The sequence below is a fragment of the Electrona antarctica genome (assembly GCF_951216825.1).
Source record: "Electrona antarctica genome assembly, contig: SUPER_22_unloc_1, whole genome shotgun sequence".
Classification (NCBI taxonomy): Eukaryota; Metazoa; Chordata; class Actinopteri; order Myctophiformes; family Myctophidae; genus Electrona; species Electrona antarctica.
The window spans coordinates 411,206-430,195 of record NW_027638776.1 but is presented as its reverse complement, the minus strand read 5'-3'; the positions used below and the strand labels follow the sequence as shown (position 1 = coordinate 430,195).

General features: G+C 47.5%; 2 protein-coding genes across 2 annotated transcripts in view; both read left to right on the top strand.

Moving 5' to 3' along the window:
• Positions 1-18,990, top strand: part of LOC306916009 (integrin beta-3-like) — a gene marked incomplete at its 5' end in the record, with an annotated part of 89,564 nt that overhangs the window by 70,005 nt on the left and 569 nt on the right. Inside the window, one exon of the mRNA XM_079530584.1 lies at positions 17,464-17,630. Coding sequence (XP_079386710.1) covers positions 17,464-17,630 — 167 coding nt within the window. The remainder of the gene's footprint in view (positions 1-17,463; positions 17,631-18,990) is intronic.
• LOC306916021 (heat shock 70 kDa protein-like) lies at positions 13,125-15,056 on the top strand (the record flags this gene model as incomplete). Its single annotated transcript, XM_079530596.1, has 1 exon — positions 13,125-15,056. The coding sequence occupies one exon, from the start codon at positions 13,125-13,127 to the stop codon at positions 15,054-15,056; it is 1,932 nt and encodes a 643-aa protein (XP_079386722.1).

Here is an 18,990-nt window from a genome sequence, read left to right as displayed (position 1 = left end):
GTGTGCGTGTGTGTGTGCGTCTGTGCGTGCGTGCGTGGGTGCGTCTGTGCGTGCGTGCGTGCGTGCGTCTGTGCGTGCGTGCGTGCGTGCGTGCGTGCATGCATGCGTGCGTGCGTGCAACGCCGTGCGTGCGTGCGTGCGTGCGTGCGTGCGCGAGCGTGTGTGTCTAATCACCCCCGGTGCCTGCGGGGTGGGTAAAGTCTGTCCTGCATGGGCCAGGGGGGGGGGGGGGTGTTTTAATGGACGCGTGGGTTTCATTTAGGGAGCGCCTAGGTAGGGAGGAAGTGCGGCGCACATCCCCTTGAACGTGGGAGCGCCCCGCTGGGGAGAAGACGGTCGTAAAAGGCACGTCGCTCTGCGTCCCGCTGGAGGAACGAACGAACGCGCTGATGCCACACAATCCTGAGGCAGGAAGGAGAGGAGGGGAGAGGAGAGGAGAGGAGAGGAGAGGAGAGGAGAGGAGAGGAGAGGAGAGGAGAGGAGAGGAGAGGAGGGGAGAGGAGAGGAGAGGAGGGGAGGGGAGGGGAGGGGAGGGGAGGGGAGAGGAGAGGAGAGGAGAGGAGAGGAGAGGAGAGGAGAGGAGAGGAGAGGAGAGGAGAGGAGAGGAGAGGAGAGGAGAGGAGGAGGGGGAGGGGAGGGGGAGGGGAGGGGAGAGGAGAGGAGGGGAGGGGAGGGGAGGGGAGGGGAGGGGAGGGGAGGGGAGGGGAGGGGAGGGGAGAGGAGAGGAGAGTCTTTCATGTGTCATGGATTGTTGTAGATCAGTGGTTCTCAACCTGTGGACCGGGGGCCCATTAGTGGGCCGTGATGATATTGCAAGTGGGCCCTCAAATAACTGGCAAATCACTATAAGATTGTATTGATAATATACTGTAACCTACATTATATTTTAAAACAATGCAATGATAATTAAAACCTATAACACGGCCCACCAACCCATCCAGCCATCTGACCACTTCACAGTACATGGCTGGACCGTGGAACACTTTCAAGATGTTCACGTGGATCTAGGAAAGGTGGAGGAACTGCTGTAGACGAACGTTGAACGTAAAACAGACGGAACCGAAGGGTGTAAAGATCAAAAGAGGTGCTTTTTTTTTTAAAGACGGTCGCCCCGGTCGTCAAATCTGAAATTGCCAGTGGTGGAAAAACAGACAGACACAGATGCCCTTGTTTTATTATTTATATTGATAGCCAAGCTGTAAATGCCATGTCAGTCTTGTTATTATTATGTGTTTTGGGTCATTGCCCCAGCACGTACTGTATATACGTACTGTTCTACTGTGGGGGCTCTGCTCAGGGTATGGGAAGCCATTGGCGACCCCTCATTGGCTGGCCTTTAGCCAATGGGGAGAACGTGAGAGAGTTACGAGAAAGTGATGACTAGGTATTTGTCTGTATATTTGCACATACGGTGAAATGTTGTGTTGCATTTTACTCTTCCTAAGTATCAGAAGCAGTGGGCGCTATGTGGGCAGCGCCCGGGGAGCTCTTAACACTCCCATCGCCCAGGACGAAGTTCTTTGTCCTTTCTATTAGTAACGCCCGACGCTCAGGACGAAGTATTGTCCTAAAGACGAAGTTTATTGATACGAGAACGGATCGCCTGGCTGTATAGCCCAGGCGTGCCTGCTGGGCTCTCCTCGGTGACGTGCAAGAGTGAGGCGTCATCGAAAAACTTCCTCCCCTGTTTAGCTGATGAAAACGAAAATCTTAAAACGTTCATAAATCGCGATCTAAATCATCCCGTCTTTTTCTGAAAAAACATCCAGTGTTAGACGGCGCTCCGCGGTCCAGTCGCTAGTCTCGATAGATTTATTCTTGTCTCCCGTTGTTGTCGATCGACTCTATAGTGCTGTGGCTATTGTTAGCTGCTACACAACATCATGAACTTCCGGCCGGTCCGTCCGGAAAAGGCGTCCGTGTTTATAAATCGACTGGGCGCATGAATGTAATGGATTAAATAGTTCCGGGCAATTAAAGTGTTAACAGTTTCCCTGCGTAACCCGCTATTCACGCCTTTTATTCCATTGTCTCTCCCTGCGTAATACGCTAAACCCGCTATTTGTTTTATGTGTTTAATTCGCGTTTTTTTTAATAACTTAAAAGAAATGGCGACTTTGTCGCGGACATGGTGGTGACGAGGCCGACGCTTTATGATGACGTAACCGGAAATCAACCAATCGCCGCCTTGCAAGGGCTTCTGGGAAACTGAGTCCAATCAATGCAAAGTGAACGAAGGGGTATAGACTACTAGAAGTGGCTTATGTGTTTCGGCTCAATAACAAATCATGGGACTATTTTCAAGCGGAATTTCATCATAAGGAGATAGAATTACGACGCTTTGACGCTTCAAAGGTAAACACCGGCAGTCTGCGTGACATGTTGTTACTTAAAAGCACGGGGGGTTAATAGTCTTCCTCAGGGACACTAGAGGAGGCCTCTCTCTACCCATTCAGCTATAGCCTCTCTCTACCCATTCAGCTATAGCCTCTCTACCCATTCAGCTATAGCCTCTCTACCCATTCAGCTATGGCCTCTCTACCCATTCAGCTATAGCCTCTCTCTACCCATTCAGCTATAGCCTCTCTCTACCCATTCAGCTATAGCCTCTCTCTACCCATTCAGCTATAGCCTCTCTCTACCCATTCAGCTATAGCCTCTCTCTACCCATTCAGCTATAGCCTCTCTCTACCCATTCAGCTATAGCCTCTCTCTACCCATTCAGCTATAGCCTCTCTCTACCCATTCAGCTATAGCCTCTCTACCCATTCAGCTATAGCCTCTCTCTACCCATTATGGCCTCTCTCTACCCATTCAGCTATAGCCTCTCTCTACCCATTATGGCCTCTCTCTACCCATTCAGCTATAGCCTCTCTACCCATTCAGCTATAGCCTCTCTCTACCCATTCAGCTATAGCCTCTCTCTACCCATTCAGCTATAGCCTCTCTCTACCCATTCAGCTATAGCCTCTCTCTACCCATTCAGCTATAGCCTCTCTCTACCCATTCAGCTATAGCCTCTCTCTACCCATTCAGCTATGGCCTCTCTCTACCCATTCAGCTATAGCCTCTCTCTACCCATTCAGCTATGGCCTCTCTCTACCCATTCAGCTATAGCCTCTCTCTACCCATTCAGCTATGGCCTCTCTCTACCCATTCAGCTATAGCCTCTCTCTACCCATTCAGCTATGGCCTCTCTCTACCCATTCAGCTATAGCCTCTCTCTACCCATTCAGCTATGGCCTCTCTCTACCCATTCAGCTATAGCCTCTCTCTACCCATTCAGCTATAGCCTCTCTACCCATTCAGCTATAGCCTCTCTCTACCCATTCAGCTATAGCCTCTCTCTACCCATTCAGCTATAGCCTCTCTCTACCCATTCAGCTATAGCCTCTCTCTACCCATTCAGCTATAGCCTCTCTACCCATTCAGCTATAGCCTCTCTACCCATTCAGCTATAGCCTCTCTCTACCCATTATGGCCTCTCTCTACCCATTCAGCTATGGCCTCTCTCTACCCATTCAGCTATAGCCTCTCTCTACCCATTCAGCTATAGCCTCTCTCTACCCATTCAGCTATAGCCTCTCTCTACCCATTATGGCCTCTCTCTACCCATTCAGCTATAGCCTCTCTACCCATTATGGCCTCTCTCTACCCATTCAGCTATAGCCTCTCTCTACCCATTCAGCTATAGCCTCTCTCTACCCATTCAGCTATAGCCTCTCTCTACCCATTATGGCCTCTCTCTACCCATTCAGCTATAGCCTCTCTCTACCCATTATGGCCTCTCTCTACCCATTCAGCTATAGCCTCTCTCTACCCATTATGGCCTCTCTCTACCCATTCAGCTATAGCCTCTCTCTACCCATTATGGCCTCTCTCTACCCATTCAGCTATAGCCTCTCTCTACCCATTATGGCCTCTCTCTACCCATTCAGCTATGGCCTCTCTCTACCCATTATGGCCTCTCTCTACCCATTCAGCTATAGCCTCTCTCTACCCATTATGGCCTCTCTCTACCCATTCAGCTATAGCCTCTCTCTACCCATTCAGCTATAGCCTCTCTCTACCCATTCAGCTATAGCCTCTCTACCCATTCAGCTATGGCCTCTCTCTACCCATTCAGCTATAGCCTCTCTCTACCCATTCAGCTATAGCCTCTCTCTACCCATTCAGCTATAGCCTCTCTCTACCCATTCAGCTATAGCCTCTCTCTACCCATTCAGCTATGGCCTCTCTACCCATTCAGCTATAGCCTCTCTCTACCCATTCAGCTATAGCCTCTCTCTACCCATTCAGCTATAGCCTCTCTACCCATTCAGCTATAGCCTCTCTCTACCCATTCAGCTATGGCCTCTCTACCCATTCAGCTATAGCCTCTCTCTACCCATTCAGCTATAGCCTCTCTCTACCCATTCAGCTATAGCCTCTCTACCCATTCAGCTATAGCCTCTCTCTACCCATTCAGCTATAGCCTCTCTCTACCCATTCAGCTATAGCCTCTCTACCCATTCAGCTATAGCCTCTCTCTACCCATTCAGCTATAGCCTCTCTCTACCCATTCAGCTATAGCCTCTCTCTACCCATTCAGCTATGGCCTCTCTACCCATTCAGCTATAGCCTCTCTCTACCCATTCAGCTATAGCCTCTCTCTACCCATTCAGCTATAGCCTCTCTCTACCCATTCAGCTATAGCCTCTCTCTACCCATTCAGCTATGGCCTCTCTACCCATTCAGCTATAGCCTCTCTCTACCCATTCAGCTATAGCCTCTCTCTACCCATTCAGCTATGGCCTCTCTACCCATTCAGCTATAGCCTCTCTACCCATTCAGCTATAGCCTCTCTACCCATTCAGCTATAGCCTCTCTACCCATTCAGCTATAGCCTCTCTACCCATTCAGCTATAGCCTCTCTCTACCCATTCAGCTATAGCCTCTCTCTACCCATTCAGCTATGGCCTCTCTACCCATTCAGCTATGGCCTCTCTCTACCCATTCAGCTATAGCCTCTCTCTACCCATTCAGCTATGGCCTCTCTACCCATTCAGCTATAGCCTCTCTCTACCCATTCAGCTATGGCCTCTCTACCCATTCAGCTATAGCCTCTCTACCCATTCAGCTATAGCCTCTCTACCCATTCAGCTATAGCCTCTCTACCCATTCAGCTATAGCCTCTCTCTACCCATTCAGCTATGGCCTCTCTCTACCCATTCAGCTATAGCCTCTCTCTACCCATTCAGCTATGGCCTCTCTCTACCCATTCAGCTATAGCCTCTCTCTACCCATTCAGCTATGGTCTCTCTCTACCCATTCAGCTATAGCCTCTCTCTACCCATTCAGCTATAGCCTCTCTCTACCCATTCAGCTATGGCCTCTCTCTACCCATTCAGCTATGGTCTCTCTCTACCCATTCAGCTATAGCCTCTCTCTACCCATTCAGCTATAGCCTCTCTCTACCCATTCAGCTATGGCCTCTCTCTACCCATTCAGCTATAGCCTCTCTCTACCCATTCAGCTATGGCCTCTCTCTACCCATTCAGCTATAGCCTCTCTCTACCCATTCAGCTATGGCCTCTCTCTACCCATTCAGCTATAGCCTCTCTACCCATTCAGCTATAGCCTCTACCCATTCAGCTATAGCCTCTCTACCCATTCAGCTATAGCCTCTACCCATTCAGCTATGGCCTCTCTCTACCCATTCAGCTATGGCCTCTCTCTACCCATTCAGCTATAGCCTCTCTCTACCCATTCAGCTATAGCCTCTCTCTACCCATTCAGCTATGGCCTCTCTCTACCCATTCAGCTATAGCCTCTACCCATTCAGCTATAGCCTCTCTCTACCCATTCAGCTATAGCCTCTCTCTACCCATTCAGCTATAGCCTCTCTCTACCCATTCAGCTATGGCCTCTCTCTACCCATTCAGCTATAGCCTCTCTCTACCCATTCAGCTATGGCCTCTCTCTACCCATTCAGCTATAGCCTCTCTCTACCCATTCAGCTATAGCCTCTCTCTACCCATTCAGCTATGGCCTCTCTCTACCCATTCAGCTATAGCCTCTCTCTACCCATTATGGCCTCTCTCTACCCATTCAGCTATAGCCTCTCTCTACCCATTCAGCTATGGCCTCTCTCTACCCATTCAGCTATAGCCTCTCTACCCATTCAGCTATAGCCTCTACCCATTCAGCTATAGCCTCTCTACCCATTCAGCTATAGCCTCTACCCATTCAGCTATGGCCTCTCTCTACCCATTCAGCTATGGCCTCTCTCTACCCATTCAGCTATGGCCTCTCTCTACCCATTCAGCTATGGCCTCTCTCTACCCATTCAGCTATAGCCTCTCTCTACCCATTCAGCTATGGCCTCTCTCTACCCATTCAGCTATAGCCTCTCTCTACCCATTCAGCTATGGCCTCTCTCTACCCATTCAGCTATAGCCTCTCTCTACCCATTCAGCTATGGCCTCTCTCTACCCATTCAGCTATAGCCTCTCTACCCATTCAGCTATAGCCTCTACCCATTCAGCTATAGCCTCTCTACCCATTCAGCTATAGCCTCTACCCATTCAGCTATGGCCTCTCTCTACCCATTCAGCTATAGCCTCTCTACCCATTCAGCTATAGCCTCTCTACCCATTCAGCTATAGCCTCTCTCTACCCATTCAGCTATAGCCTCTCTACCCATTCAGCTATAGCCTCTACCCATTCAGCTATGGCCTCTCTCTACCCATTCAGCTATGGCCTCTCTCTACCCATTCAGCTATGGCCTCTCTCTACCCATTCAGCTATGGCCTCTCTCTACCCATTCAGCTATAGCCTCTCTCTACCCATTCAGCTATAGCCTCTCTCTACCCATTCAGCTATGGCCTCTCTCTACCCATTCAGCTATGGCCTCTCTCTACCCATTCAGCTATAGCCTCTACCCATTCAGCTATAGCCTCTCTCTACCCATTCAGCTATAGCCTCTCTCTACCCATTCAGCTATAGCCTCTCTCTACCCATTCAGCTATGGCCTCTCTCTACCCATTCAGCTATGGCCTCTCTCTACCCATTCAGCTATAGCCTCTCTACCCATTCAGCTATGGCCTCTCTCTACCCATTCAGCTATAGCCTCTCTCTACCCATTCAGCTATAGCCTCTCTACCCATTCAGCTATAGCCTCTACCCATTCAGCTATAGCCTCTACCCATTCAGCTATGGCCTCTCTACCCATTCAGCTATAGCCTCTCTCTACCCATTCAGCTATGGCCTCGCTCCTTATTCTTTCTACATCATGTCATGTCTTGTGTGATTACTGCTGCACTGTAGGTATATATCGCTTTAGTTGCACTGTGCGGGGGACACTCTAAACTCTACTCTAAAAGTAATGTAACCCAAACATGAAAAACGACACATTTCAGAAGGCAGAGGCGTAGCGTGGACTGGAGTGATAGAAGAGGAAGCGAGGAGCAGGAGGCAGAGGCGTAGCGAGGACTGGAGTGATAGAAGAGGAGGCATGGAGCAGGAGACAGAGGCGTAGCGAGGACTGGAGTGATAGAAGAGGAGGCATGGAGCAGGAGACAGAGGCGTAGCGAGGACTGGAGTGATAGAAGAGGAGGCATGGAGCAGGAGGCAGAGGCGTAGCGAGGACTGGAGTGATAGAAGAGGAAGCGAGGAGCAGGAGACGGAGGCGTAGCGAGGACTGGAGTGATAGAGGAGGCATGGAGCAGGAGACAGAGGCGTAGCGAGGACTGGAGTGATAGAAGAGGAGGCATGGAGCAGGAGGCGGAGGCGTAGCGAGGACTGGAGTGATAGAAGAGGAAGCATGGAGCAGGAGACGGAGGCGTAGCGAGGACTGGAGTGATAGAAGAGGAGGCATGGAGCAGGAGGCGGAGGCGTAGCGAGGACTGGAGTGATAGAAGAGGAAGCGTGGAGCAGGAGACAGAGGCGTAGCGAGGACTGGAGTGATAGAAGAGGAAGTGTGGAGCAGGAGACAGAGGCGTAGCGAGGACTGGAGTGATAGAAGAGGAAGCGAGGAGCAGGAGACAGAGGCGTAGCGAGGACTGGAGTGATAGAAGAGGAAGCGAGGAGCAGGAGACAGAGGCGTAGCGAGGACTGGAGTGATAGAAGAGGAGGCATGGAGCAGGAGACAGAGGCGTAGCGAGGACTGGAGTGATAGAAGAGGAAGCATGGAGCAGGAGACAGAGGCGTAGCGAGGACTGGAGTGATAGAAGAGGAGGCATGGAGCAGGAGGCAGAGGCGTAGCGAGGACTGGAGTGATAGAAGAGGAGGCATGGAGCAGGAGACAGAGGCGTAGCGAGGACTGGAGTGATAGAAGAGGAAGCGAGGAGCAGGAGACAGAGGCGTAGCGAGGACTGGAGTGATAGAAGAGGAGGCATGGAGCAGGAGACAGAGGCGTAGCGAGGACTGGAGTGATAGAAGAGGAGGCATGGAGCAGGAGACAGAGGCGTAGCGAGGACTGGAGTGATAGAAGAGGAAGCGAGGAGCAGGAGACAGAGGCGTAGCGAGGACTGGAGTGATAGAAGAGGAGGCATGGAGCAGGAGACAGAGGCGTAGCGAGGACTGGAGTGATAGAAGAGGAGGCATGGAGCAGGAGACAGAGGCGTAGCGAGGACTGGAGTGATAGAAGAGGAAGCGAGGAGCAGGAGACAAACAAGCAGAGCGCTATTAAAGCGTGCTTTCGGCAGGCTGGCTGACGGAGCACATTCTCAGACGCTCATGGAGCTCATTGCTGTGTTTTGACTGGGATCTGGTGCGCTGGTCAGCCGTGTTTTGACTGGGATCAGGTGCGCTGGTCAGCGCACTGCATATCTTCCGTTTTAAACAAATTAAACAAAGTAACAGAATACATTTGCGCAAACAATATTCCTTAGTTAGATTTAGAGATGTCCCGATACTGTATCGGTATCGGAAAAGTATCGGTATCAGCCCTTATTTGTCATATCGGTATCGGTGAATATGCCAGTCTAACCACTGATCCCACACAGGGGTAAGGGGTTGACACTATGGCAGGTAAATACAATGTTGGAGCATGTGGAGTTTGCTTTGGAGTTGCCCAAACTGCAAGTGCACGTTTGAGTGAGGAGTCTGCTATAAACACAACACGAGATATATATATAGCTAGATAGCTATGAACAACACAAGATCACAACAATGGTATTGGTATTCGGTATCGGCTAACACAGAAATTCGGGACATCCCTAGTTAGATTTGAAGCCACACATCCCTGCTCAGCCATCAACCAGTATGTACATTTTAATGCGTATTATAAATAATAAATAATGCCACAATTGAATGAAGAAGGATTTAGCAACACTAGCAAGAAACAAATACTCTAGACATGTCTAAAAATGGAAACAAACTAAGAAAGTGGAAAGTGCAGTTGATAAAACGCATGAATAGTGGCAGTGAATTGTTTTGGAAGGCCTGGTAGTACAGCATGTCAGCCATAATGACAGTGAACTGGAGAAGAACAGGAAGTGGTCGAGAGCGTTCACGGAGGTAGTGGAGGAGAAGAATGATGGACAGAGGCCAATAACGGAGGAAGAGAGTGATGGCGAGAGGCCAACGGAGGAGTGGGGCCTTTGATGTCGGCCATAAAAGATGGTGCTGCTGTGCCATTGGCTACAGACAACGGAAACCAAAACACATACACATGCAGCACGCACGCAGGCACGCACGCACGCAGGCACGCACGCACGCACGCACGCAGGCAGGCACGCACGCACGCACGCAGGCAGGCAGGCAGGCACGCAGGCAGGCAGGCACGCACGCACGCACGCACGCACGCAGGCAGGCAGGCACGCACGCACGCACGCAGGCACGCACGCACGCACGCAGGCACGCAAGCAAGCACGCACGCACGCACGCACGCACGCACGCACGCACGCGTGCACACACACACACACACAAACAGACACACAGACAGGCAGACGCATGCACCACGCACGCACGCACGCACGCACGCACGCACGCACACACACACACACACACACACACACAAAGCTGTGTGCCTGCAGCCACGAGAACCTCCTTGTTAACTTCACTGATGTGATTCTGCTGCTGATTCTTATTACATCACAGATGATTCTTATTACATCACAGACGATTCTTATTACATCACAGATGGTTCTTATTACATCACAGACGGTTCTTATTACATCACAGACGGTTCTTATTACATCACAGACGGTTCTTATTACATCACAGATGATTCTTATTACATCACAGATGATTCTTATTACATCACAGATGATTCTTATTACATCACAGACGGTTCTTATTACATCACAGATGATTCTTATTACATCACAGATGATTCTTATTACATCACAGATGATTCTTATTACATCACAGATGATTCTTATTACATCACAGATGATTCTTATTACATCACAGATGATTCTTATTACATCACAGATGATTCTTATTACATCACAGACGGTTCTTATTACATCACAGACGGTTCTTATTACATCACAGATGATTCTTATTACATCACAGATGGTTCTTATTACATCACAGACGATTCTATTTACATCACAGACGATTCTTATTACATCACAGATGATTCTTATTACATCACAGATGGTTCTTATTACATCACAGACGGTTCTTATTACATCACAGATGGTTCTTATTACATCACAGACGGTTCTTATTACATCACAGATGGTTCTTATTACATCACAGATGGTTCTTATTACATCACAGATGGTTCTTATTAAATCACAGATGGTTCTTATTACATCACAGACGGTTCTTATTACATCACAGACGATTCTTATTACATCACAGATGATTCTTATTACATCACAGACGATTCTTATTACATCACAGATGATTCTTATTACATCACAGATGGTTCTTATTACATCACAGATGATTCTTATTACATCACAGACGGTTCTTATTACATCACAGACGATTCTATTTACATCACAGACGATTCTTATTACATCACAGATGATTCTTATTACATCACAGACGATTCTTATTACATCACAGATGGTTCTTATTACATCACAGACGATTCTTATTACATCACAGATGGTTCTTATTACATCACAGACGGTTCTTATTACATCACAGACGGTTCTTATTACATCACAGACGGTTCTTATTACATCACAGATGGTTCTTATTACATCACAGATGGTTCTTATTACATCACAGATGATTCTTATTACATCACAGACGGTTCTTATTACATCACAGATGGTTCTTATTACATCACAGACGATTCTTATTACATCACAGACGATTCTTATTACATCACAGATGGTTCTTATTACATCACAGACGGTTCTTATTACATCACAGACGATTCTTATTACATCACAGATGATTCTTATTACATCACAGATGATTCTTATTACATCACAGATGATTCTTATTACATCACAGACGGTTCTTATTACATCACAGATGGTTCTTATTACATCACAGACGGTTCTTATTACATCACAGATGATTCTTATCACATCACAGATGATTCTTATTACATCACAGACGGTTCTTATTACATCACAGACGGTTCTTATTACATCACAGATGGTTCTTATTACATCACAGACGGTTCTTATTACATCACAGATGGTTCTTATTACATCACAGACGGTTCTTATTACATCACAGATGGTTCTTATTACATCACAGATGGTTCTTATTACATCACAGACGGTTCTTATTACATCACAGATGGTTCTTATTACATCACAGACTATTCTTATTACATCACAGACGGTTCTTATTACATCACAGATGGTTCTTATTACATCACAGACTATTCTTATTACATCACAGACGATTCTTATTACATCACAGACGATTCTTATTACATCGCAGACGGTTCTTATTACATCACAGATGGTTCTTATTACATCACAGATGGTTCTTATTACATCACAGATGGCCTCCAAGTTCACTGATGATGTACGAGGGGCGTGCACACATGGACATCAAAGGGGGCTTCAGCCCCTGCCCTTTTACCCTTCTGTAAAACAACTGAGAGACTGCCCTCTCCAGCAGTGTTGTTTTTGGCAGCAAATTTTGATTTTCGTTTTAGTCAGTCTTTTGAATAGTTTTAATTTAGTTTTAGTCACATTTTAGTCACCTGGAATGTGTTAGTGTTAGTCTAGTTTTAGTCGACTAAATGCCATGAGATTTTAGTCGACTAAATCTACAGTTGATTTAGTCGTCTAAAATGTATCTTGGTGGGCATTGTTGCCGTCGTAAGGACTGTTTTTACACTTGCTGAAAATAGCCGATCTACAAGCTCACAACGCGTCGCGTTGCGACGCGTTGTGAGCTTGTAGATCTGCTATTTTCAGCATGCAACCAAGTGTAAAATGACTTATATTGGATCTCTTGTCCACTATAGTCCCTTCCTAACATTTTAGTCTAGTTTTTATTTGTTGACGAAATTGTCAGTATATTTAGTCTTAGTTTTAGTCATCATAGCACAGTTTTCATTTAGTTTCCATTTAGTTTTCTTCAGTGGAAAAAGGTAGTCGACGAACATTTTTCGTCTTAGTTTTAGTCGACGAAAACAACACTGCTCTCCAGACCACGAATGCAGCATTCACTACATGGTGAAAGAAATGCAACATGCCTCTCCTTTCCATGCCATGCCGGAAGGCAGCATTCAGAATTGCTTTTTTCCCCGAAGTCTCCTGAACTTGGAACGTAGCATTTTGTGTTGAACACATTTGTTTCAGAATCCATGTCGTTACACCTGCATCTCCAGAGAGGGCTGGGTTGCGCCACCGAAAATAGCTGATCTACAAGCTCTCAACGCGTCGCAGCGTGACGCGTTGTGAGCTTGTAGATCTGCTATTTTCGCTATTTTGGTCCAAAAGTGCCCTCTTATGGGATGTCAGCCCCTGCCCCTCTAACCCTCTCTGCACGTCCCTGTACTGCACTAGCATTGCTCTATTTGGAAACGATGCCTCTCAGCCAATCACAATGCGAGGTCGGAACTAACTGTGATGTCACACTGTCACACTTATAAAAGCTTGTGCCGCTTTAATTTGTTATACGGTACAGAGCTAGTAGTAATTAGGTGTTTATTTAAAAATAGAGCGTTGTAGAGGCTCGAGTCTAAATTTAGGTAGTTATTCGAGATGTCCGATGCAAGAGGAGGCATCGCCATCGGCATCGACCTGGGGACCACCTACTCCTGTGTGGGGGTTTACCAGCACGGCAAGGTCGAAATCATCGCCAACGACCAGGGCAACAGGACCACCCCCAGCTACGTGGCGTTCACCCAGACGGAGAGACTCATTGGAGACGCGGCCAAGAACCAGGTGGCCATGAACCCCACCAACACCGTGTTTGACGCCAAGCGACTCATCGGCCGCAAGTTCGAGGACGCAGTGGTGCAGTCGGACATGAAGCTCTGGCCCTTTCTAGTGGTGAGTGACGGAGGAAAGCCCAAAGTTCAGGTGGAATTCAAGGGGGAGAACAAATGCTTCATGCCAGAGGAGATCTCCTCCATGGTCCTGGTGAAGATGAAGGAGGTGGCAGAGGCCTACCTGGGCCACAAGGTGAACAATGCTGTCGTCACAGTGCCGGCTTACTTCAACGACTCTCAGAGGCAGGCTACGAAGGACGCCGGCACCATCGCAGGGCTGAACATACTGAGAATAATCAATGAGCCGACTGCGGCCGCCATCGCGTACGGACTGGACAAGATCACGTCGGAGGAACGCAACATCCTCATCTTTGACCTGGGCGGGGGCACCTTCGACGTGTCCATCCTGACGATCGAGGACGGCATCTTTGAAGTGAGGTCTACGGCCGGCGACACTCACCTGGGCGGAGAGGACTTTGACAACCGCGTGGTCAACCACTTTGTGGACGAGTTCAAGAGGAAACACAAGAAGGACATCAGCCAGAACAAGAGAGCTCTGAGGAGGCTGCGCACGGCTGGCGAGAGGGCCAAGAGGACCCTGTCCTCCAGCTCTCAGGCGAGCATCGAGATCGACTCTCTTTGCGAGGGCATCGACTTCTACACCTCCATCACCAGGGCTCGCTTCGAGGAGCTGTGCTCGGACCTCTTCCGGGGAACACTGGAGCCCGTGGAGAAAGCCATCCGAGATGCCAAACTGGCCAAGGGAAGCATTCACGAAGTCGTCCTGGTCGGAGGCTCGACCAGAATCCCCAAGATACAGAAACTCCTGCAGGATTTCTTCAACGGCAAGGAGCTGAACAAGAGCATCAACCCCGACGAGGCGGTGGCTTACGGGGCCGCCGTGCAGGCCGCCATTCTGTCGGGCGACACGTCGGGAAACGTGAAGGACCTGCTGCTGCTGGACGTGGCACCTCTGTCCCTCGGCATCGAGACGGCCGGAGGAGTCATGACCAACCTCATCAAGCGGAACACCACCATCCCCACCAAACAAACCCAGACCTTCACCACGTACTCCGACAACCAGCCCGGGGTCCACATCCAGGTGTACGAGGGAGAGCGAGGCATGACCAAGGACAACAATCTGCTCGGCAAGTTCGACCTGGCGGGACTCCCGCCCGCACCCAGAGGTGTTCCTCAGATCGAGGTCACCTTTGACATCGACGCCAACGGCATCCTGAACGTGTCCGCGTTGGATAAGAACACGGGCAAAAAGAACAACATCACCATCACCAACGACAAGGGCCGGCTCAGCAAGGACGACATCGAGAAGATGGTGCAGGACGCCGAAACGTACAAGGCCGAGGATGACGTGCAGAGGGAGAGGGTGACGGCCAAGAACTCCATGGAGTCCTACGCCTATCAAATGAAGAAATCCGTGCAGGAGGACGCGGCGAAGGCGAAGATCAGCGAGGAGGAGCAGAAGAAGGTCGTCGAGCTGTGCGAGCAGGCCATCGCCTGGATGGAGAACAACCAGCTGGCCGATAAGGACGAGTACGAGCATCAGCTCAAAGAGCTGGAGAAGGTGTGCGGACCCATCGTGAGCAAGGTGTACGCAGCAGGCGCAACGCCCGCAGGCGGAAGCTACAGCGCTGGGGATGCACAGGGAACTTCTCAAGGCCCAACCATTGAGGAGGTCGACTAAAATTCGACTTCACTTATAACGCCCTTCAGTGCAAGTGGTCACTCCCCTTGCGCTCAAGTCTGATCACTAATCAAATAGATCTAATTATTATTATTTATATATAATGTATTATTATTTCACCGTTTTAAAGAAATTGTAAATCCAATATCTGATTATGGGTTGTTGCCATTACTGTATCTGAGTTCTGTTGATCATGAATTATTTACTATACTTTATATTTTTGCTAAATTGGGAGGAAAGAAAGATATAATTAATTATGTAATGTGGATAAATAAATGTATGCCGGTATATTTGTATACAAATAAACCAGCTCTCCACTGCACATGTCTACGATCATCTACGCTCTCCCTTATAGGCCAACAGAGTGGTGGTTCGGCAAAACGATTTGAGTTCAATAAGTTATTGAACTATTGAGTTAAGGAAAATAAAAGTAAAATGTACAGGGTCTTGCAAAAGCTTATCCGATTATTTTTCCTTTACTCTGCTAGTATCAGCGCTCATGTCGGTCTATACCAGAACAGGGGCGACTGTGGCTCAGGAGGTAGAGCAGGTCGTCCAATGATCCATGGGTCGGGGGTTCGAATCCCGGCTCCTCCTGTCTACATGTCGAAGTGTCCTTGGGCAAGACACTGAACCCCAAATTGCTCCCAATGTGCTGGTTGGTACCTTGCATGGCTTCCGCCGCAATCGGTGTATGAATGGGTGAATGTAATGCACAATCTATGTAAAGCGCCTTGGATAAAGGCGCTATATAAATGCACCATTTGGAGATCATTGGGCATTTTTATATATAGTTTTTTATTTTTATTTCTTTTACATTTCATATCTACATTTATTTTTGAGGGGCGCTAGCCCCTCCTTTATACAGGTTTAATGTTTGTCTTTAGTTCAATGTTTGTTTCGTAAATACATTGACAATGAAGGGAAAATGTACGTCATAATGTGTCTTTATTGTTAATGGCGTTTAATGTTTGTGTTGGCACCGTTTGTTTAACATCACCATTACATCACCTAATAATCAACATGAGTTAGACTTTAATATATTAGCGCCCCTCACGTCACACGGGTGTGATTTTTACAAATGAGGGGCCAACTACATGTAATAATTGCTTCTCAACCAACCTGTGATATCCGGTCACTTTGGGGATAAATAAACAAGAAGTTGAAGGGTACATTTAGGTCTGATAATGATATACTGTGAATGTTATAATCCTGTATACTTTACATTCTGTCTGACAATTTTCCAAAGCACACATACAGTATTCTTTATATTTCTGAGTATGAGCACGTAATGTGATGTATGATGATAACTCAAATTGAGCGCCACTCAATTCACACAAGTGTGATTTTTTTTAAAGGGGCGCTAGCCCCTCCTGTGCACAGCTTTGTGTTTGTAACACAGAATGTGATGATTTGATTGGCTGGTTGGTGGTATGATGATGATGTGTGATGATAAGAGCGCCGCTCGCTTCACACAAGTGTGATTTTTGAGGGGTGCTAGCCCCTCCTACAGTATATCCAGCTTTTAGTTGAATCCCCCCCCCCCACCCCTTTTCCCCCCTCACTGTATATGTTTTCTTTCCCCTTTTTACCTCCTTTATGATGATGATTTCCTGTTTATTTCGCTATATAGAAGTGTATATTTGTACGTCTCTAAATGTTATGATGAATTGAACAAGGTGGACCTGCTTGTAAACAAGTGTAGTGCTTTATTGGGTCGTCCACTCACAGTTAACAGTTTTTTGTATTGAGTTGTGCTTGAAATGTACTGTTATTCTGCAAACTGTTAATAAATACTTCAATCAATAAATCAATCCTATCAATCAATCAATCAGTTTATGTTCACAAACTTTGTCCTACACAAACATTAAATTCCCATTGACAATGAATGGAGAAATTTACATCATAGTGTACATTTTATGCCATAGTCAAATTACATAAAATTTCACGTCATAGTGTAAACACAAACGTTGATGACGAAGTTGAGGACACAAATTGTGATTGGCCAGAATGAAACTGTGCATGATAATGTATACGATGATAAGAGCACCCCTCACTTCACACGGGTGTGATTTTTAGCACTTATAGCAAAATGCCCACTTTGCCTGCAATATTGCAACAGCTGTATATTGTTGGGTAAGTTAATGGGACAATTTAAAAAAAAATCACACTCGTGTGAAGTGAGCGCCATCACCATCACACATCATCATACATCACCTTCCGTGCTCAGCCAATCAAATCATCACATACCGTGCTACAAACACGGACACGGCTCGTACACACAAACACACAAAGCTGTGCATATATAGGAGGGCCTAGCGCGCCCCTCAAAAAGACCTTGAATCTCCTTGAACCTTGAGTTGAAGGTAGTCTCATCTTGCCTTGCCTTCCTCTTCCTGTCCACCAGACTGCCCCAAGGGCCCAGACATCCTGGTGGTGCTGTTGTCGGTGGCCGGCGCCATCTTGTTCCTGGGCCTGGCCGCTCTGCTCATCTGGAAGCTGCTGGTCACCATCCACGACCGCCGCGAGTTCGCCAAGTTCGAGGAGGAGCGAGCTCGGGCCAAGTGGGACACGGTGAGCGACGGCTTTACTGTACACTGTATATCGTTGTTTTTTTTTATTGGGAAAGAAAATGAAGGAATCCGACAGATGTTTGAACAGGAATCTAGCTGTATACAGATCAAATGATGCTTCCTGTGAGTACGTTCTCTAGTGGCACAGGGGTGGGGCGTTGTCCACCATCGAGTCTAGGGGTTCGAATCCTAAGCGTGTTCGAGGGAGGGAAGCGGGCGGAGTAAGGATGGAAACGCCACTGCGTCCTCCTCCCACTGGATGCTCCTCACTGGCAGGTGCGCCGGTATGGATCCAACGACGCAGTAACAATAGTAAAGTGTGCGGAGGAATACAGGACATTGGCATGACGACTAAATTGGAAAAAAGGGGGAAGGCAAAATAATCTTTCTTTTGACGTGTTTACACGACCATTTCCAGCGTTGTCACATTGCCTTTCGTTGCTACTTGTGCTACTTACGGTTGTAGCTCATATATGACTGAGGGAAGTGATGTCTGAATGCTGTGTGAGGAAATAATATGTGGCCAAATGTGACTGAGGGAATTCATGTCATATGAAACCAGGGAATCATAGCTTCAAATTGACATATTGGTTGTTCAGTTTGACCCACCAGTTTTGGAGATATGGCTTATAGAGTAATGTCTTGCAGAAAACAGACTTCTGTGGTCTCTAACATTACACCTAGCTAGATGATTAAGCATTTATTTCATATTTACATTTGTCGAGCTCTGACACTTATTTCAGACATACTCTGGTATGTGAAGAGTCTGTCTGTGCTATTAACTCATTTTGGATAAAAAATAAAAAATAAAGTTTTTCTCCTCTGGTGGAAAGCTGGAGGTTGTCCGATGGCAGGCTCTCAGTCAAATCTGGTCACCGTGCCAACATGTAACACCATCTGGTTGTTGATGTTGGACTTTTTTATGAATGTACCCGAGCTGTATATACCACAGTCCTCCCCCTCTGTTCATTCTCACTATAAATTCAAGTAAATATCCTTTTAGTTTTTTTAAAACATTTTCCAAACTAAATAAATACATCAGATTTAATTTTTTTCATAATGTATTTCCATACGTTTGGGTCCCTGGGGGAGAGGAAACATAGCATGTATTTTGAGTAACAAAAACCTTATATGTCCATTTTGTTGACACTTTTCGAGTTCAAGGAATTGCCGTGTTATGCGTCTGTCTGTCTATCTCATGAGCACACACACACGCACGCACGCACGCACGCACGCACGCACGCACGCACGCACGCACGCACGCACGCACGCACGCACACACGCACACACGCACACACGCACACACGCACACACACACACACACACACACGTTTTGTATTATTTCTTTGTGGCATGCTGTT